General features: G+C 40.9%; 4 protein-coding genes across 7 annotated transcripts; 3 read left to right on the top strand and 1 right to left on the bottom strand.

The window, feature by feature from the left end:
• Window positions 1-1200: 1200 nt before the first annotated feature.
• Window positions 1201-6323, top strand: LOC124470893 (bactericidal permeability-increasing protein-like). 3 transcript variants are annotated; one of them, XM_047025081.1, is made up of 16 exons: window positions 1201-1305; window positions 2748-2859; window positions 2932-3046; window positions 3126-3257; window positions 3377-3532; window positions 3673-3736; window positions 4165-4225; window positions 4337-4428; window positions 4689-4865; window positions 4950-5009; window positions 5103-5270; window positions 5352-5419; window positions 5665-5707; window positions 5805-5868; window positions 5978-6054; window positions 6164-6323. In XM_047025081.1, the coding sequence occupies exons 2-16, from the start codon at window positions 2763-2765 to the stop codon at window positions 6203-6205; spliced, it is 1416 nt and encodes a 471-aa protein (XP_046881037.1). In that variant the 5' UTR covers window positions 1201-1305; window positions 2748-2762; the 3' UTR covers window positions 6206-6323. The 3 variants fall into 3 exon arrangements, with proteins under 3 accessions (XP_046881037.1, XP_046881039.1, XP_046881040.1); XM_047025083.1 differs by lacking the exon at window positions 1201-1305 and adding an exon at window positions 2435-2527; XM_047025084.1 differs by lacking the exon at window positions 1201-1305 and having other exon boundaries at window positions 2510-2859.
• A 2730-nt stretch (window positions 6324-9053) lies between these two features.
• Window positions 9054-13499, top strand: LOC124471253 (bactericidal permeability-increasing protein-like). 2 transcript variants are annotated; one of them, XM_047025674.1, is made up of 16 exons: window positions 9054-9464; window positions 9571-9682; window positions 9755-9869; window positions 9959-10087; window positions 10194-10349; window positions 10476-10539; window positions 10632-10692; window positions 10798-10889; window positions 11103-11279; window positions 11364-11423; window positions 11518-11685; window positions 12521-12588; window positions 12829-12871; window positions 12969-13032; window positions 13144-13220; window positions 13330-13499. In XM_047025674.1, the coding sequence occupies exons 2-16, from the start codon at window positions 9586-9588 to the stop codon at window positions 13369-13371; spliced, it is 1413 nt and encodes a 470-aa protein (XP_046881630.1). In that variant the 5' UTR covers window positions 9054-9464; window positions 9571-9585; the 3' UTR covers window positions 13372-13499. The 2 variants fall into 2 exon arrangements, with proteins under 2 accessions (XP_046881630.1, XP_046881629.1); XM_047025673.1 differs by having other exon boundaries at window positions 9054-9492.
• On the bottom strand, window positions 13331-18247 carry cdk5rap1 (CDK5 regulatory subunit associated protein 1). The gene is made up of 13 exons (XM_047025672.1): window positions 17704-18247; window positions 17483-17586; window positions 17357-17391; window positions 17168-17268; window positions 16875-17085; window positions 16625-16745; window positions 16288-16518; window positions 16072-16169; window positions 15916-15971; window positions 15658-15788; window positions 14181-14330; window positions 13903-14043; window positions 13331-13747 (listed from the first exon to the last, which is right to left on the bottom strand). The coding sequence occupies exons 1-13, from the start codon at window positions 17981-17983 to the stop codon at window positions 13631-13633; spliced, it is 1776 nt and encodes a 591-aa protein (XP_046881628.1). The 5' UTR covers window positions 17984-18247; the 3' UTR covers window positions 13331-13630.
• Window positions 18248-18999: 752 nt separating this feature from the next.
• ghrh (growth hormone releasing hormone) lies at window positions 19000-20876 on the top strand. The gene is made up of 4 exons (XM_047026616.1): window positions 19000-19082; window positions 20258-20359; window positions 20511-20615; window positions 20750-20876. The coding sequence occupies exons 1-4, from the start codon at window positions 19000-19002 to the stop codon at window positions 20874-20876; spliced, it is 417 nt and encodes a 138-aa protein (XP_046882572.1).
• Window positions 20877-21096: the final 220 nt, after the last annotated feature.

The following is a 21096-nucleotide window of genomic DNA, read 5'->3' as shown; positions in this document are numbered from 1 at the left end:
ATCACGGCCCGTATCAGATTCAAGACTCTGGTACTGACCTTCCGATCGGTGAACGGGACTGCACCATCAAGTCTCTTCTCCAGCCTTACACCCCCACCCGCCACCTACGGTCTTCTTCCGACAACCGTCTGGTGGTCCCACCGCTCAAGAGCACCCGGTTCCAACACAAGCTCTTCTCTTGTCTGGCCCCCCAATGGTGGAATCAACTCCCCACCTCCATCCGGGACACTGACTGTCTCCCCGCCTTCAAGAAAAAGGCTCAAGACGCACTTGTTCCGGGAGTACAACGGCACTTAGGAATGATTGGCTGGACCTGATGTTAGTTTCCCCCAGGATCCCAACGACTCTTAGTGAGAGACTTGTTGCTCTTGTTGGTTTGTTGTAACTGTCTTAAAATTATTGTAGTGGCTGTAAAATATACTATTGTTGCTTGCTTTTTTCACAGGTACACTCTTGCACTTTTGAGGTTCTTGCTGTTTAATTGTAACTTGTCTAACTACATGCTCTTATTGTTCTTCCATTTGGGACTTATTTGGTTTCACAATGTATGCTTCCTTGGGCAAGGCATTTCACCCTACTTGCCTCGGGGAGAATGTCCCTGTACTTACTGTAAGTCGCTCTGGATAAGAGCGTCTGCTAAATGACTAAATGTAAAATGTTTGGCTGCCGGCAATGTTTGGGGCTATCTCATTGTTATCATCAGTGACCTGTGCACTTTTGTAAAACTCTCTTTTGGAAGTCACTTTGGATAAAAGCGTCTGCTAAATGCATAACTGTAATGTAAATGTAATGACAAATGGAACGTTAATTTGTACAATAAAACACGTACTACAATACTGTCATCTACAGGACATCCTGACAACTACAGTTTTGTTTGTTTTTTATTGAGAAAAATCTGTGCATTTTGTGTATACGTTTTCTACACACCATAGTCATTCAACTCTATTACAGACATTCATCAAATCTGACAGACATTAATGGACTTAAAAGTCAGCCTCTATTGGCCCTAAGTATAATCAGTGATTATTGGCACAAAAAATATATTCATTGAGTTTTGCTTGCTTTCTGGAATGTAAAACAAAAGGACACATTCAAGATCATGAATTTGGTTGTAAATAGTTTGTCTCACATTCCCCTATTGTCTGGTTGGTCCCCGTCTATTAGCTCTTCCTGGTTCAGCAGACTGAATTAAAGGTCATGTGTCTTACTTCTTACGTCTTACTAGTTTTAGTCAGCCCTGCAGCTAGCCAGCAGGCTATACCCGAAGGAGAGAACATAACTGCTTCTGTTTGATTTCTGCTTAAGGTAAGTACTTTTAATATAATACTCTTTTCAACCAATATACAGTATGAGTTGTGTGTTTTACACAATTTGAATATGAAATACAAAATAGGCGGTAAACCCAATATAGCACATTTGTGAACATGGTAAAGGGTTTATTTGGAATATACTATCTAATGCTGATTAAAAGATTTTCAAGCGGTTTATCAGTCAACCTTATAGTAGTGCAGATATTTGGGTCACAATCTTATGTCACAAGGTGAACAGTAATACTAGATACTCAGCAAAGGCTGCAACTTGAGTAGGTAGACAATCTTTTGTTTTAGTTTTGTTTGTTTTAGTATTCTTTATGAGAACAGATGGCTAGTTAGGGAGGTTGGATGGATGGTTGGGAAGTCAGATGGCTTTGCGGTTGGGGAATCGGACTAGTAATCTGAAGGTTGCCAGATCAATTCCCGGCCGTGGCAAAAAATGACGTTGTGTCCTTGGGCAAGGCATTTCACCCTACTTGCCTCGGGGGGAATGTCCCTGTACTTAGTGTAAGTTGCTCTGGATAAGAGCCTCTGCTAAATGACTAAATGTAAATGTAGAACACCAGAAAAGAAAATATGTGCAATTGGCACACCAAACAACTTTCCATAAGGATATCCAACTCAGACATTCAAAGTCACAAGTCAATTTTCCGCCTTGCTCTTTTCACTTCAGTCCTGGCATAATTCAATAAAAATGTAGCTCGGTGGCTAATTCATCACGAGTCTTGTGGCTTTATCTTCAGCTCTGACAGACACACAGCTCTTTCAAGGGCCTAAAGTGAATCAAGTTAGGATGGTATCATATGGCCTTCTGTCCCATCCCCAGGGCCACCACACAGACTGAGACTGCTGTTTGTGAATTGGTTTACCTCCCATCAACAGAATAAAGTAACCTTTGATTCATGTTGATTTTCAAGATGTAAAAAAGTTGTTGACCTGAAACTTTACCTAATATAATTGAGAAATATTCAGTTTATAGGTGTAATTTATGCCACATTCAAAGTCTATATTTCTTTTCTTCTTCTTTTTTTGTGCAAGAGGAATGTTTCTGTTCTCTGTTCGACAGAAAAGGAAGTGCTAGTCCACACCAGAATTTCCGTTTAGGATTAGTCTTGTAGCAAATGGTGTGGCAAAACTAATTGGTCAGTTGTAGGGAACAATGGAACTTCTGCTAGTCAAAATGAGCAGTATCTGATCTGCAGACCATAAAGAACGTATGTCGCGGGTGACCAAATGAGCACTTTCTAGCAACGTTGCCGCAACGTCATGTGTTAGCTGGGTTCTCTTCGTATACTCTTTGTTATTCTTAAGAACTGGAGTAAAAAAAAGCCGAGTGACACTCCTTATACTTGTACACGGATCTCCATGAGGACAGTGCGTTTATTTTGATTTATGCTATTGTTTGCCTAACAACTTGATGTTGTCTGTCTACAGTTGACTGCAGTCAAGATGTCCGTATGGCTGACTCTTTTGACTCTCCTCCCCTTGACACTTGCTATCAACCCTGGAGTCAAGGTGAAACTCACTGAGAAAGGCCTTGAATATGGTAGGTTTCATAAGTATTAAGGTAAGTAATTCAGTTTTGACTGTTTCTTACCCTCCGTTTTCGTCTTCCCAGGCAGAGAGATTGGCATGGCATCTCTACAGAAAAAACTCAAGACTATCACGGTCCCAGACCTCTCAGGGTCAGAGAGAGTGGCTCCCATTGGCAGGGTCAAGTACAGTTTGACCGGGTAAGAAAAACATTCTGATGCTCTAATGTGCATTCATCTTTATAGCAGTGTGGAAAGTACATACATTTGTTTCCTACAGAATGCAGATTGTGAATCTGGGGTTACCAAAGTCTGTGCTGGGACTAGTGCCAGGAACAGGTGTCAGCCTGTCCATAGGGAACGCCTTCCTCAACCTCCATGGTAACTGGAGGGTTCGATATCTCAAGTTCATGTAAGTGTGTGTGTAGGGGAGAAATTATACATCAAGTGTTAAGGGGGGAGGAGGGGGGGGGGGGGGGGGGACATACATTTTTGCTGATGGTTCTTATCCCAAGTTTTCTTACAACACAGAAAAGACAGTGGCTCTTTTGACCTGGGAATTAATGGATTAACCATTACTACAAGCATTGCCATCAAGAGCGATGAGACAGGTCGGCCTGCAGTTAGCAGTGTCAACTGTGTGACAGACCTGGGCAGTGCCACCATCAAATTTCATGGTGGAGCCAGGTAAATCCACTTCAGAGGCAAATGTTGTATTGGCTTGTCTACTTGAAAGTAAAATCACTCTTAAATTGCTGTAACGTGTTTCAGTTGATTGTTTCTCTACTTCTGTAAATGCTGTGGTTGCTGTGGTTCCTGTTTTCTAGCTGGCTGTACAATCTCTTCAGTTCCTACATTGACAAGGCCCTGCGCAACACACTACAGAAACAGGTGAAGTGTGTTTTCATGGACAGTCTTAGGATATGTAGTTACCTCTGGTCAAGGCCGGACTCACCATTGGGCTTGACTGAGCTCCAGCCCATGGGCCCCACCCAGTATGGGGCCCCGCCCGTAAAAGTTTTTTTAAATAATTCAAATGAATTAAACATTTTAAATAGACTTCAGCAATTAACATAAATGATGTTATTTTGATTAGTTGTTTGTTCAGAATTGTGATCTCTAATTTTTTCTCAATTTATCCAAAGTCATGTAGCTCTAATACATAGCTTGTGTATATATCATTTTGTTCTATTTAAAGTCATGTATAGAAGGTAGGGCCCGAAAATGACTCAAGCCCAGGGGCCCCCACAGCCCTATGTCCTGCCATGCCTCTGGAGCCTTGTTACTACCTCCCCATTGTTGTGATATTTTCATTCCAGATCTGCCCCCTGGTGGCTGATGCTATTACTGACATGAACCCCCACCTGAAAACTCTCAATGGTAAAATATTGTTCAAGTCCCCAACAACTGTAAATAATTATTAAGATGATACCTGTACTACTATGGATGTCCTGGTTACATTTAAAATGTGGATTTTGTCTTATTTTACAGTTCTAGCCAAAGTGGACAAGTATGCTGAGATTGAATATTCCATGGTGGAATCACCGCCTATTTCAAAATCCTGCATTGATTTCGGTTTAAAGGTGAGGAATATTCTGTCCATACATTTTTATTCATGAATTGCAGATGCCATTTGGTTTAGATGGAAAGAAATACATACTGTGTGTAGTATTTCACAGTATTACAGTAAAGTATACTACTAAAGTATATGACTAAATGTACTACATATAGTATTTTGCAAGATATCAGTTTATTTTTCTGACGTGTTTGAATATCTATTCCTTCTCCCATCTTTTTCTCTATCTCCCTCTCTCTTTGTCACATACTCCTTCTTCCTCTGAAGGGGGAGTTTTACAACATTGGAGCCCATCAGGAGCCTCCTTTCTCCGCCACACCATTCTCCCTGCCTCCTCAGATCAACAACATGCTGTACATCGGGATTTCTTCCTTCACTACCAACTCTGCTGGCTTTGTGTACAACAAAGCCGGAGCTCTCAGTCTGTACGTCACGGATGACATGGTGAGCTTCATTCTCATCGTTCTAATCATTTCATGTTTAGGGGCGCTCATTCAGTGAAAGGTGACCATACTTTTCCTCTGCTAGATCCCCCCCAGCTCTCCCATCCGACTGAATACGAGGACGTTTGGAGCATTCATTCCACAGGTGATCTCCTTCAATTTGATGGCATGAAGTCAAATGTGTCTGACTGAGGTTGCCAGTTTTTTCCTTATAGTAGAAATGTTGCTCTGTTTTCAGATTGCAAAGCGTTTTCCTGGTCTGATGATGAAACTGCTGGTTAAGACGGCGAAAGAGCCCATCATCACTTTTGAACCCAACAACGTGACATTACAGGCCACTGGAACTGTGACGGCCTACGCCATCCAGCCCAACACCACGCTGGCCCCTCTCTTTGTCCTGAACATGGTCAGTTGTGGACAAGGAGGTGGAATGCAGTCACTCAAGCACTGATAGTAATGAACTCATCAGGTTCTTTTGTTTCCACAGGAGGCCAGTGTCAGTGCTCGAGTGTACGTGACAGGTGTGAAACTGGCAGGAGCTATGACCCTGAACAAGTGAGTGTTAAGAGTCCATTCAAGTGCTAAAATGAAGTGCTTAAAAGCTTATGGATGCATACATGCACACAAACACACACAGTTTCCCCCACATATTTTTGTATTTGATGTTTTATATATTTTCTCTTTCTTTCTTGTTTCTCTCTGCTGTGGTGATGGGAGGAGGGCAAGGATGTATTTGTTTGATTGTGTCACAACAAACAAAACTAATGTGTACAAACAAAACAAATGTTTACTTTCCACAGGATTCAAATGACACTGGGAACAAGTTATGTGGGAGACTTTCAGGTAAACAACAATAATGCCACACATCCAAAACATGCCTGAAGTAATTCTGGATTCATAAATTTGAATTTGAAGAGCTATGTCATTTTTCATCAAACAGGTGAAATCTCTGGACAACATCTTCCTGATGGTCTTGAAAGTGGCAGTGATACCCAAGGTTAATGGTGAGTGCGTTCTGTGGGTTCGCAAATCCACAATCTGGTTTGTACTGTAATGTCACTGTCTGTACAGTTTAGTTTTGAACACAGCATAATCTAGTGTTCGTCTCTCTAGCTCGGTTGGAGAGGGGGTATCCACTTCCATCCTTGGGAAAGATGAACCTTGTGAACACTCAGCTGCAGGTCCTTAAGGTACAGTGATATACTGTGTGTGTATGTGTGTGTGTTGGTATTTTGAGTTTATGGCCCATTTACTGTCTAAAACAGTACATTTCAAATTATTTCAATTTTCTCTCTCCAGGACTATATGCTGATTGGGACGGATGTTCTGTTCACAGGATAAAGGGTATTTTAATAAATTACAGGCTCTCATTGCCCCAATTTCATCTTGAAAAACCAATACATAATCAGTATGTTCATATGTATGCCTTGTTGAACACAATAAATGTTTTCTATCAATATTTATTTTGATAATTTAACTATCATTTCAGTTCAGTACGTGACCATGGTACAGTTCATCACATAGCACATTTTGACAGTACATTATGTGCACACTCGGACATTGGTTAGAGCTAGAGCATGTCTGCTTCAAGCTGCAGCCATTGGTCCATCATGACAGGGGTCAGACAAACATCTTTCAGTCTCATTTAAGGATGTGTGGTTTAGAGCGTGGCCTCGCAAACTCTAGGAGTTGGCTGATATAATCTGTATAAAAAATAAAATTGAACAACACCCTATTACATTTAGCAGACGCTCTTATCCAGAGTGACTTACAGTAAGTACAGGGACATTCCCCCGAGGCAAGTAGGGTGAAGTGCTTTGCCCAAGGACACATCATTTTGCACGGCCGGGAATCGATCCGGCAACTTTCTGATTACAAGCCCAATTCCCTAACCGCTCAGCCACCTGATTTCCTATTACAATTATTACATTTCTGTCTCTAAATCCTTTACAAAAAGGGGAGTGTTGCCTTGATGTGAAACTTGGGAAATCATACCTTTACCAGGATATGGTCCCCAGGGTTTATGGGAGCAGTGGAAGTGCTGGCTGGTTGAATGACCACATCCTCCCTGGGGAAGATCACCTTCACCCTTTTTCTGCCATATGGACCAGGCGATTTCTGTGTCGTTAACATTCATCTGACAGCCATATGTTTAAAAACACACTGTAATACAGTGTAAAGCAAAACAATTATATTATACATGGTAAGGGTCAAGATTGTGGTGTGGCGCTGTTCAGTTTCCCATCTTCTTTCAAACCATAGGGGAATTAGTTTTAGTTGTTTGGCCACCCCATGTCTGCCAACTGTGTGGGATAGGTAGAAGTGCAGCGTTTGTCATGGGAAACATGCTAGCGAGTAGGTTAGGTCCACAGAGTAAGTTACCATGGACACTGACCAAATGTTTTCGTCACCTCTCTTTCTGGAACGGAAAACCCAGAGAGGTTGCCTCATTTTAGGATTGCCCAACGCAGTGTTTTCACAAACCCCGCCTTCTGGAATACCTTGCCAGATAGTCTAAGTAAGGAAGGGCACACATGTCGATCTTTTTGAGGGTGACACACATTGGATGAGTAGAAGGGGTGAACTAGTGTCTGAGGTTTTGAGCGGACATAATAATGAGTGAGCACGCATGTTGGTTTACAGTTTCACAATTGTTAGAGTTTTTCACAATTGTTAACACATATTTCTCAAAACAATAATGGTTTTTTCAAAACTGCACACACAAAACTGAAAACCTCACACACAAAATGCTAAACCTGACACTCCCTTTGCAAGATGACTCTTTGCCATCAAATCTCTTACCTGTTCACAAAATGGAACTCGTGTTTTCATTTGGTACACACAGCCATATTTTCAAATTACACACACATACCATTCATAACAGTACACACAACTAAGCATTTGCTGCACACTACCAAGCATTCACAGCACACTGTAGTGCAAAATTGAAAACACAACTATAGAAGTGGAACACACCATATGAATGACAATGACTCTGGAGAATGAGCCATTTCTCCTTTTGTAAAATGTCTCAGTGTAGGCCTACTTTTTTCATAGTCAAACATAAAACAGCACACATATGCAGCAAACATTTTTTGTATTCACATCAGCACATTAGCTGTGTCATGCTCCTGGATCCGCTGAAACAGACAGCATGATACAGTAATGCAAGTTATAGTATGGACACAGATAGGTCAACACAGTGGGGTACAGGGAGACACTGTAGAAAAGGAACAATATTGGATTACAATACATGAATGTGTCAGTGCTGAATGTATGGGACTTACAAGCACAAACTCTCGCCGTAACTCCTTGATGTGGTCAACCGCAAGTGTTCCGGTTGAATGGGACCCTGTACACTTGTTTCATCCGCATGGCATTCCTGCGGAGAACACGGTCCAGTGTAGAGAGGTTGACGGTCTGGTTCCTGAATGTGGCATGGTCAGCCAGGATCCTGGTTTTTATCTTTTTATCTTTGTCAGAGTGTGATAGTGTTGTTTTCACAAACCATTTTCACAATGTCAGTCTCCTGTTCGGCTGTGAAAGTGCATGTTCTTCCTCCACAGTGTGGTTCTCTTTCAGTCCTGCAAAATACAAATACTGTGAGCACACTGTATTCTATTGATATGCAGTATTACAGTACACAAGGCAAATAGATTTTGTACCTGTTCTCCATCCTGAAGGTTATAATGATGGCAGCAACTGTGAAGCGGCTGAGATTTGGTTGGACCCTCTGGCCAGCCTCCCTCATGCTCAAACCATGGTTGAGCACATGGTCTACCACAGTGGCCCGAATCTCATTAGAGATGACCGTTCTCCTTCTTCTTTCTCCTCCTCCTCCTCCTTATTCTCCTTGTCCTTCTCCTCCTCCTTGTCCTCTTCCTTCTCTCTGACCTCCTACTCTTCCTCCTCCTTGTCCCCCTCCTTCTTGTCCTCCTCCTCTCACTCTTACCCCTCTCCTTCTCTGGTTGTCAATATGTTCTAAGTTCTCCATTGTTCACCACTCAAAACAGACGCTCAAGGCACTTTTATGCTACAGTCCTGATTGCAAATTGCTCAACTGACCTGAATGTTTAGAGATTTGAATATTTGTGTATTGTAGGTTGATGCTTTGAGATTTTACTTGAGAAGTGTGTGCAACAACTGAACATTGTGTTTAGTGTTTTGACAACAAGGTGATGTGTAATTGACATCTGAGTGTAAAGAAGGAAAGTCAGAGTCTAAAGCAGATAAGGGAGTGTGAAGTAGTGCAAAATTGGGTTGAGCAATTGGTACATGAAGTGAAGGTTGTGCAATTGTGCCAAATGTTTGCTTTTTGTGTGTTAACAACTGAGAAAAACTGTAAGAGGCCTTGGCCAAGGTGAGATGGAAAATCTTGAACATTGGGAAACAATATTATGCAAGGCTGGAGATTTTCTTCATATCAGGCTATATAATGGGTTGTGTCTTGTGTGTAAGTGCTTTTTGTGTCTTCCTGAACCAGTGCTGCATTACTGAATAAATCATCAAGCCACGTTGACTTTTAAAGATATTCCGTCTCAGACGCTAGGTTTTATTAAAATCCTTCTGAAGAAAAAGCAGAGTGACACACCTTATATTTGTAGGTTACTCATCTCTCCAGGAGTACAGTAAGTTTATTTAGATTTATGTTATTATTAACCTAACAACATAACAAAGAGTACAATATTGATTGTGTCTGTCTACAGTTGACTGCAGTCAAGATGTCCGCATGGCTGACTCTTTTGGCTCTCCTCCCCTTGACACTTGCTATCAACCCTGGAGTCAAGGTGGTACTCACTGACAAAGGCCTTGAATATGGTAGGTTTCATAAGTATTAAGGTAAGTAATTCAGTTTTGACTGTTTCTTACCCTCCGTTTTCGTCTTTCCAGGCAGAAAAATTGGCATGGCATCTCTGCAGAAAAAACTCAACACTATCACGGTCCCAGACCTCTCAGGGTCACAGAGAGTGTCTCGCATTGGCAGGGTCAAGTACAGTTTGACCGGGTAAGAAAAACAGTCTGATGCTGTAATATGCATTCATTTGTATAGTAGTGTGGAAAGTACATATATTTTTGTCCTCTTGCATGCTACAGAATACGGATAGTGAGTCTGGGATTACCAGAGTCTGGGCTGGGACTGGTGCCAGGAACAGGTGTCAGCCTGTCCATAGGGAACGCCTTCCTCAACCTTCATGGTAACTGGAGGGTTCGATATAAGTTCATGTAAGTGTGTGTGTAGGGGGGAAACTATACCTCAAGAGTTAAGGGGGGAGGGGGGGTACATACATTGTTGCAGATGGTTCTCATCCCAAGTTTTCTTACAACACAGAAAAGACAGTGGCTCTTTTGACCTGGGAATTAATGGATTAACCATTACTACAAGCATTGCCATCAAGAGCGATGAGACAGGTCGGCCTGCAGTTAGCAGTGTCAATTGTGTGACAGACCTGGGCAGTGCCAAAGTCAAATTTCATGGCGGAGCCAGGTAAATCCACTTCAGAGGCAAATGTTGTCTTAGCTTGTTTACTTGAAAGTACAACCACTCTTACTGTAATGTGTTTCAGTTGATTGTTTCTCTTCTTCTGTAAATGGTGTGGTTCCTGTTTTCTAGCTGGCTGTACAACCTCTTCCGGTCCTACGTTAACAAGGCCCTGCGCAATGCAATACAGAAACAGGTGAAGTGTGTTTTCATGGACAGTCTTAGGATATGTAGTTACCTCTGGTGCCTTGTTACTACTTCACCATTGTTGTGATGTTTTCATTCCAGATCTGCCCCCTGGTGGCTAATGCTATTACTGACATGAACCCTCAGCTGAAAACTCTCAATGGTAAAATATTGTTCAAGTCCCCAACAACTGTAAATAATTATGTTAGCTGTACAACTATGGATGTCCTGGTTGCATTTATAAAGTGGATTTTGTCTTATGTTACAGTTCTAGCCAAAGTGGACAAGGATGCTGAGATTGAATATTCCTTGGTGGAATCACCAGCTATTTCAAAATCCTGCATTGATTTCAGCTTAAAGGTGAGGTATATTCTGTCCATAAATCTTTATTCATGAATTGCAGGTGCCATTTGGGTTAGATGGAAAGAAATACAGACAGCTTATAAGCTACATATAGTATTTTGCAAGATTACACCAAATCAGTTTGTCTGACGTGTTTGAATATCTATTCCTTCTCCCATCTTTTTCTCTATCTCCCTCTCTCTTTGTCACATACTCCTTCTTCCTCTGAAGGGGGAGTTTTACAACATTGGAGCCCACCAGGAGCCTCCTTTCTCCGCCACACCATTCTCCCTGCCTCCTCAGATCAACAACATGCTGTACATTGGGATTTCTTCCTTCACTCCCAACTCTGCTGGCTTTGTGTACAACAAAACCGGAGTTCTCAGTCTGTATGTCACGGATGACATGGTGAGCTTCATTCTCATCGTTCTAATCATTTAATGTTTAGGGGCACTCATTCAGTGAAAGGTGACCATACTTTTCCTCTGCTAGATCCCCTCCATCTCTCCCATCCGGCTGAATACGAGGACGTTTGGAGTGTTCATTCCACAGGTGATCTCCTTCAATTTGATGGCTTGAAGTCAAATGTGTCTGACTGAGGTTGCCAGCTTTTGCTTACAGTAGAAATGTGGCTCTTTGTTTTCAGATTGCACAGCGTTTTCCTGGTCTGATGATGAAACTGCTGGTTAAATCGACGAAGCAGCCCATCATCACTTTTGAACCCAACAACGTGACATTGCAGGCCACTGGAACTGTGACGGCCTACGCCATCCAGCCCAACACCACGCTGTCCCCTCTCTTTGTCCTGAACATGGTCAGTTGTGGACAAGGAGGTGGAATGCAGTCACTCAAGCACTGCTGATATAGTAATGAACTGTGCTGTCAGTTTAACGTAATTTTTTACATCGCGAGTTTAACGTTCTTTTTGGCCTAGCAAACTTTGTAGTTTTTTTCACATGCTGTTGTAACGGTTGCAACTACTGACGTTATAAAAACTACAACACCACACCGGATCTAGCTAGACCGGAAACAAAACAACAGGCACGCCGCACACTTCTTCGGGCTTGCGAGCCGGCAAAAGAGTAGTAGGCTACGTTACGTTGAGTGGATGGCGAGCGCGAGACGCCGAAATGGATGCCAATAAGATTCTGAATGGAAAGCTTACTTTAAAAAAGTTCCCAAATGGTTCCATTGACAAGACCAAAGTGATCCGTGAGTTTTGTCGTTGTGAACTGAGTTATCTATCAGCACGTCCAGTCTGAAATACCACTTGATGGCCAAGCACACAGCTGATGCGAATTCTCCGCCCCCTCGTCAAAGCCAGGCGATTGCAATAGGTGTAATCTACTTCATGCGGCACCGGCGGCGCCGACAGGCTTCAGCCGGCTGTCTTGAAGCTGAGAATATACCAAAGCCAAAACATTTGCAACCAAGCAATCCAATCCACTTTTCCATGTTGTTAAGAGCATTAAAATGAGAAAAAATAATGGGACAAAAAGAAATCAAGGACATTTAGAATACATAAAAATGTGCGATTAATTGCGATTGATCGCGAGTTAACTATGACATTCATGCGATTAATCGCAATTACATATTTTAATCGTGTGACAGCACTATAATGAACTCATCAGGTTCTTTTGTTTCCACAGGAGGCCAGTGTCAGTGCTCGAATGTACGTGACAGGCATGAAACTGGCAGGAACTCTGACCCTGAACAAGTGAGTGTTAAGAGTCCATTCAAGTGCTAATATAAAGTGCTTAAAAGCTTATGGATGCATACATGCACACAAACACACACAGTTTCTTCCACATATTTTTGTATTTGATGTTTTATATATTTTTTATCTTTCTTTCTTTTTTCTCTGCTGTGGGGATGGGAGGAGGGCAAGGATGCATTTGTATGATTATGTGTCACGTGAAAAACAACAACAAACAAAACAAATGTTTACTTTCCACAGGATTCAGATGACACTGGGAACAAGTAATGTGGGAGACTTTCAGGTAAACAACAATAAAGCCAAACATCCAAAACAAGCCTAAAGTAATTCTGGATTCATACATTTGAATGTGAAGAGCTATGTCATCTTTAATCAAACAGGTGAAAACTCTGGACAACATCTTCACGATTGTCTTGAAGTTGGCAGTGATACCCATAGTTAATGGTGAGTGGGTTTTGTGGGTTTGCAAATTCACAATCTGCTTTGTACTGTAATGGCACTGTCTTTAAAGTATAGTTTAGTTTTGGACACATAATCTAATCTTTATCTCTCTAGTACAACTGGGAAGGGGGTATCCACTTCCATCCTTGGGAAAGATGAACCTTGTGAACACTCAGCTGCAGGTCCTTAAGGTACAGTGATATACTGTGTGTGTGTGTTGGTATTTTGAGTTTATGACCCATTTACTGTCTAAAACATATCTGTAGTACATTTCAATGAATTGCATTTTTCTCTCTCCAGGACTATATGCTGATTGGGACAGATGTTCTGTTCACAGGATAAAGGGTATTTTAATAAATTAAAGGCCCTCATTGCCCCAATTTCATCTTCAAAAAACAATACTTAATCAGTATGTTCATATGTATGCCTCTTTGAACACAAATTTTTTCTATCAATATTTATTTTGATAATCTATCTATCATTTTCAGTTCAGTAGGTGACCATGGTTAAGTTCATCATAGCACATTTTGAAAGTCCATTATGTGCACATTAGGACATTGGTTAACATTAGAGTTAGGGTTAGACTTAGAACCTGTCTGCTTCAAGCTGCAGCCATTTGTCCATCATGACAGGGGTCAGACAAACATCTTTCAGTCTCACTCAAGGATGTGTGGTTTAGAGCGTGGCCTCGCAAACTCTGGGAGTTGGCTGATATAATCTGTATAAAAAAACAGAACAACACCCTATTACTATTATTGAATTTCTATTTCTGAATCATTTGAATTCATTTCAGTTCAAACTCAATAATCATCATTTCAGATAAGTTTACAAAATTGAGAGTGTTGCCTTGATGTGAAACTTGGTAGATCATACCTTGACCAGGACATAGTCCCCAGGGGTTATGGGAGCAGAGGAAGTGCTGGCTGGTTGAATGGCCACATCCTCCCTGGGGAAGATCACCTTCAAATTCCCATCATTCCTCCCACACAGGTCTTGGGCAGACCTTTTACTCTCCTGAAAACAGGAAACATTTTATAGAACATTTCGTTCATGTGTGTTATATAACCTAACGAGAGCATGATCAGGTATACCAAATCAGATACAGTACAGAACAAAAAAAGGTACAGATGACATCCAGTTGCAGTACTCACTCCCTCCACTAGGATGAGCTGTGTACTGCCAATAAGGGCAGTGTTAACCTTGACAGCCTCTTCTCTAAACACACGGATGAGCTCCTCCAACCGCCTCTGTTTCACCTCCCCCTCGACGTCGTCCTGAAGACGGTGGAATGCATGGGTTTTCTAGGGGAGATCCAAGAACACAGGATCCGTGTCAGTGTTAGTTTGTTTTCCGATTGCTTAGACACAAAAATGTCAAATAACACAGTTAGAGAAACCTGACCCTCAAGGAGCAAAACAGAAGCCCAGACCTGCACAGCTATAAGCACATTCTCATCCTCACACTCTTTGCAAAATACTACACACAGTGCTTTACAAATCACTAAACACACTTTTCTACATTAGACAGAAATGTAAGATTATGTCACTTCATTGCCTTTTTTAGACACTGCCATGTAAGTCACACATGTGAATGAATGGATCAAACACGTGCGTCAGGTATAAAAGCACTAAAGTGCCTGAGGCCGTGGAAGAAAAGGGCCACATTTACAGTATCTAATGAAATTTGAACAACATTGGTTGACCATGTTGTGAACCATGGGGAAACATTGAGAGTGTGGCAAAAAAAGGAGGGGGGGGGGGGGGGGGGGGGGGGGGGGACAGGTAAAAGCAGCAATAGTAGGCCACTTGACGGCTAAGGAGGCCGTCACAGAGGCTGGACAGAGAGTTCAGTCCAACCTCAGCAGATATACTGTTGCAACCGTAATTTGGACATTTTGACAAGAGCACAGGTGAAAACTACTATTCTCTACTGTCTACAGTACAGTCAAATGTAGCCTACTATATGCACTACATCAGTACTTTGTACACATTCACGCAGTCCCTGATTGAAACAATGTACTGTATTTTATTTGCTATTATTTTTTATTTGAGTACTTTCATTTGTCTCCACAAATGTATTTGCTGGGTTTACAGTATGTAGCCTACTCAATTTGAAATATGTTCTGATTTTCTGTGCAAAACGCAACCTTTACGTAGACAATGTGGAGAAATACTGTAAATATTTTCAGCAGTGTGCAGTATTAGTCTTGTGTGTTGTGTTTGGTCAACATATTTATGTACTTGTACATACTGTACTGGAACAATTTCTCTGACAAGCAGGTTATATCATTAGAAAAGAATAGTTAGTGTAAAAGTGTTTCAAATTTTGCACAGCAGTGTGTAACTGGTTCAAACAGAGTCCAATCTTATGAACCATGTGTGTGGCATACGGTGACAGAAATTGATTTTTATACATGATTGTATCGTTTTGAACAACTTTCATTTTCATTTTGCAAAAGATTGGAGGTGTTCTGCTACTTGTATGTCTAGTTGTGTGAATCGTGTGTTGTGTTTTGACAAAGTGAGCCCTGTTTTCAAAATTGTGCTTAAGCAATTGAACACAACTGTAAGAGGCAGAAGCCTCTCTACTAAGAACCGTAAAGAGAGAGGTTCAGACCAGTCTGCTCACCTTCCTCATGCTGTAGGCGAAGAGGAATCCTACATTGTAGCCCACCTCCCTGAGAAGAGACAAGGTCTGCTGATGGTCCTCCTCTGTCTCACCACAGAACCCTGCTATGAAGTCACTGCTAAGGCTCACTCCTGGGACCCAGACACAAATAAAGATAAATACATTGAAAAACAATAACTAAGCCTGTTTGACTGGCTGTACAACTGATTCAGCTTTTATAACCTTGTGTTTATAACCTTTTATAACCTCAGTGTCTACCTGGTATTATTTTCCGGATGTTCTTTACAAGTTCCAGGTAGGTTTCTCTTGTGTAACTGTAATTAAAAAAATGGCCACATACATCTGTTCACTTTCATAAACAGTTTAGTATGAGTTTTTCATTAATTAATTTCATACAAATGGACAGCCTCTTACCCCCTGCGCATGGCCTGTAGGACTGTGCTGCTGCCACTCTGGGCAGGAAGATGAATCTGTTTACAGATGTTTGCCCTCTCCTCAATCAGATGTAACACCTGCCCAGACGAAGCAAGGAAACAACATCCAGTACACTGTGAGATAACACATACCAGGTGACACCCTGAACAGAATGACAGTTTAACCAACATAAACAGCCTGTGGTCTTCCTCATACCTCATCAGGGAAGTCCTTGGGGTGAGGGGAAGTAAACCGGACTCTCATATCAGGGTTGATCAGGGACACTCTGTCAAGCAAGTCAGCAAAGCGCAGGCCTCCCTTCCGTGTTCGGTACACAGTGCTGAATCCTCGACTCAGCTGCTGTGGCTGCGGACCACAGAATTGCTCCTCCGATGTGTCCCTGTAACTGTTGACATTCTGACCAAGCAGTGTCACCTCCTTCACTCCCTGAGAAAATACACAACCGTATCCACTGAGGGACATAAAGAGGAGAGATGCATAGAGACAGCTACAGCTGCAGTATTACATGGGTCTGAGAGAGGCTGGAACTAACCTGATCAGACAGGATGCGAACTTCCTCTAAGATCGAGGCCACTGGTCGACTCCTCTCTCTGCCTCGTGTAAACGGAACTATACAGTAACTGCACATGTTATCACATCCTCGCATGATAGACCTATGACAATTTTTTTAAAGGACGAAAGAAAACGTCAAGGTTCATTTAAAAAATCACCTTACAGTACACGGCCTACAGACTAGGTTGTATGCAGGTCTACATCAGAGACAGCCAGAGAGTGACACTTACACAAAAGCACTGTATCCCTGAGGGGTGTGGTGGATTGGCATGATGTCAGCATAGGTCTCTTCTAAAGAGAGCAGCACGTTGCTCGCTTGCTGGCCACCATGGACCACAGAGAGGAGACGGGGAAGGTCTCGGTATGCATCTGGGCCAGCGAGGACATCCACCAGCTTCTCCCTCTCCAGTAGCTCCGTCTTTAGCCTCTCTGCCATGCAACCTGACCAAACACACAGAGGAAAAGAGACACTGTGACATCCAATGTTTCACCTGCATCAACTTACAAGTAAATGATTGTATACCTAAAACCCCAATTTTCATTGGTGTGCGACTCTTTAACCGTCTCTTCTTGAGGGCTGTGAGTTGCTGTAGTCTGTTCCATATTGTTTGTTCAGCTTTCTCTCTGTAAAGGCAGTATAACAAAAAAAGATAAGCTCATTAAAAATTGTTAAGGATCCCACTACTTCTTTCCCATAGTATATGTAATTTACCTTATGGAGCATGTCACAAGGAGAATAACATCAGCCTAGAAAAGATTAGAGAATCAATGAGTCTCAAAAATGGAAAAATGCTGACTAGTATCCATTAATCTAACTTAGTTAAATGTTGCTCCATACCTCAGTAAAATCAGTTGTGCGTTCATAACCCTTTTTCTGCAATATGGACCAGGCGATTTCTGTGTCATTTACATTCATCTGACAGCCATACGTTTCAAAACACACTGTAATACAGAGTAAAGCAAACATTTTATATTAGAAATGTAAACAAATTAACATTCAGAGGGAAGACTGTTGTTGAAAATACATTTTCCCACCCCTGAAAAGAAGATAACACACACCTTTCCTTGAATTTCCCTTTTCTGATTGATTGGCGTGCCCGTCTGCTTCATATCTGTCATCAAAATCCCCAACAGGCTTTGGGTAGACAGAAGCTCCTTTAACGAAATCCTTAAAATTTGGACCAGTAGATAACTGTGTCTTGAATTGATCTACCCTGCTTTTCTCTTTTGACGGGATACTAATTAACTTTGAACAAAACCTGTGATTAACCTTGTCACCTTTAGGAGACCACTGTTGTAGAAATGGTACAAATAATCTTAATCCCGTGGTGTATTTCATCCTTGTTATTCAACTAACTAATCTATCGATAAAAGCAAGTATTGTTGTTGTCTAGTCAGCAGCTTGCTCTTAAATACAACAGTATACAAGTCACAACCAACAACTAGCGCTACAACCATGGCTTCTCATTGTTCATATGGTGAGGCATGGCGATCAGATTTTCTAATGTTTTATAGTCTGCACATTTAAAACACAAATAACACTTCTCCAGGTTTCATTTGTCCAAATTATCCTCTGGTACGTAACATGTTTTGCGTCCGTCTAGAATAACTTCCGTTTGAAACGTTCCATCCAAATCGTTCCATTCACTGGGACAAACACCACACAAAAATATTACAATGCATGATTTTAGTTGTAAACTATATTAAGTATGGTTTAAATGGTTTAAATTCATGGTTTGAATATTAATAAAAACATATAAAGTTACAGTTGATGTGATGGTTAGTTTTCTTTTTCAGATTACTGTGTAATCAGAGAGAGGCGGGTGCTGAGATAAGTGACCTCAACTTCGACTGAGTGTGTATGAGAGAGAGAGAAAAAGGGAATATTACCATAAATGATGTCACTGTGCTCTACTATTGGCTTAGTTAAAAAGGTTTATAAAGGAGAGTGCTATAAATCCATTCTCTGTCCTGTAGTTAGAACCTCACACTTTACAAAGGTAGAGATGATTACAAAATCCTACACAAAGAATTGATAGGATAGCAGGATAACAAGCCTTAAAACTCAGACAAAGGATTAATCCAGGTAACATATTTAGTACATTCATACTACGCTTGACAATTGTTAAGGTATGTCACACTTATAATTAAAATGATAAAATCTTAAAGTAAACCCAATTATGATGACAGAATGAAACAATTTTTCCTGGGTGTTTTCTGTGTACTTTCACTGGAACCCAATGTCCACTGCAAAGATATGAGGCCAAGTAAGGCAAACTGTGGTTTCAGCGTTTTTTGTAATGTAATTTTAACACTGTCATTTCTTCTTGCAGTCCACTTTCCCCAGACCTTGCCATGATGATGGAAAGAGCTGCACTGCTGGTGTTTTGCTGCCTGGTCATGTCTTTATCAGGCTCCCCAGTCTACCCATCAATAAGGTAAGTCAAAGGACTTCCACCGGACTTTGGATAATCATAATTGATGTGAAAATATTGAACTCATTTGGCAAATGCCAGAAAACTATTATTTTTTCAATGTATTTTTGAAGTTGCCTTTGAATTTTGGTTTTGTGTTCTACTAAAACAATACCTTAATATTTACATATCTAAAATGATTTGAATGATGTTCTTGAAGGACATCGATGAAACAGTGGAAAACCCAGTCAGTATTATTGTCAATAGGGCTACAACAATCATCTACATTTACATTTATGCATTTAGCAGACGCTAAATCTATAAACCATCTATGAACTGCATCAAGAATCCTTGAGCAAATCAGTATAATTTGCAGAATTCCTCATGGCAACCTTGTGAGTTACTATTCAGGCACAAAGCCAATTGACAAACTGACTAAGAGCAATAATTAATTAACTAAGTGTTTTTTTTCATTTGCATTTCTTTATGAAACAGACAAAAAATATGTTTTATTTGCATCTTCTTGTCAAATTGCGACAAGATTTTTTGAATGCATTAGTTGTAGTATGGTTTATACTTTAACAATGGTCAACCTTTCACAATTTTTTGTAAACTGTAGCCTACACACTATAATCTGTTTTTAATTATTGAATGTTCTGTCTTTGATGAGCAATGGTTGTGTGCAATGATCATATAACAATAGACTGATGAACATGAGATGTGTTTGACAAAGACTTTGTTACCATAAGGGAGAAAGAAATCACCACGGCCAGAAAACTGTCTATGAATATGATGCATTATATTTGTCATGGGTCACTCTGCTTGCCATAATGTGCCCTGTGCTCTTGTTATGCTAACAAGGGTCAACTGGTCTGTATTAGTCACTAAAAGGTGTAACATTTGCACAGTATCACAGCTTTAGCGGACAAAGAAACAGAGAATTATTATGCAGATGAGCTACTGGGCATTCATGTGACCTGAATACATCTGAAATACTGGCATGTGATTATTTGTTTTACAAGTGACACTACCTCAGACAGACTCTGTAATTAACACATTTGATAATTCTGACAAGAGATGCATCTGAAAGATTGAATCTTGTGGTTTTCATATTTTTGCATATTTAAACACTTAAAAACAAATAGTTTGGTACATAGTTTACAGATAGTTGTCATAGTTGGTTTGCTGTATGTTGCCAGGTTTGGACAGAGGGACACATCCATCCTGATGACCTCCTCTATAGAAAATCAAATACCAGAGAAGCAAGAGGACAACACTCCCCTTGCTCAATCTGAGATAAGGTTAGTGCCACAGCCAATTTTCTCATTTCTTGTTCACTGTTGCATTTCTTACTAAAAGCTGTGCAGACTATCTGATTTAAAAGTTCAGATAAAAAAATGTTTTGGTTTGATCACATTGTTCCTGATGTGCTCATAACTATCTATTGTTCAGGTCAGAAAGACATGCTGATGCCATATTCACAAACAGCTACAGGAAAGTCCTGGGTCAAATTTCTGCCAGAAAGTTTCTTCAGACAATCATGGGAAAACGTCTTAGGTAAATAATCCCAAAGACATCCACTCGTCATTGTCATCTAATCTTAAACAAGTGCTTGTTGGTTATAGTTATGTATAGGAATATGCTGTAAACATGTGTAACTATGTGCCTTAATTCTAATCTATTTAACTCAGAGAGGACACAGAAAGCTATGTAAAACGTCAATCAGACATCTATGAGGGAACCTACAAACATGATCTAACTTCCATTCAAAGACAACAGAGTTTTAGGGGACAACATAATGTCAAGAATTCCAGGTAACTTTAACCTCGATGCATAAGACTTAAAAGACATAAGACATACAAGAGACTAAAGCCATGTTTGTTCTTTACAGATTTCTATGTTGTGTCAGCAGGGGCTGGGCATAAACAGCAGGTGTGTCTATGGGAACTTGGGGCACTGACCATCCCTGCCATTCATCTCAACAGTTTCTTTACAGCACATATAAGCTTATGAAGAACCAACACATCCAGTTCACCAC

This window comes from Hypomesus transpacificus, chromosome 9 (assembly GCF_021917145.1).
Source record: "Hypomesus transpacificus isolate Combined female chromosome 9, fHypTra1, whole genome shotgun sequence".
NCBI lineage: Eukaryota > Metazoa > Chordata > Actinopteri > Osmeriformes > Osmeridae > Hypomesus > Hypomesus transpacificus.
This window is presented reverse-complemented; position numbering and strand designations above follow the sequence as displayed.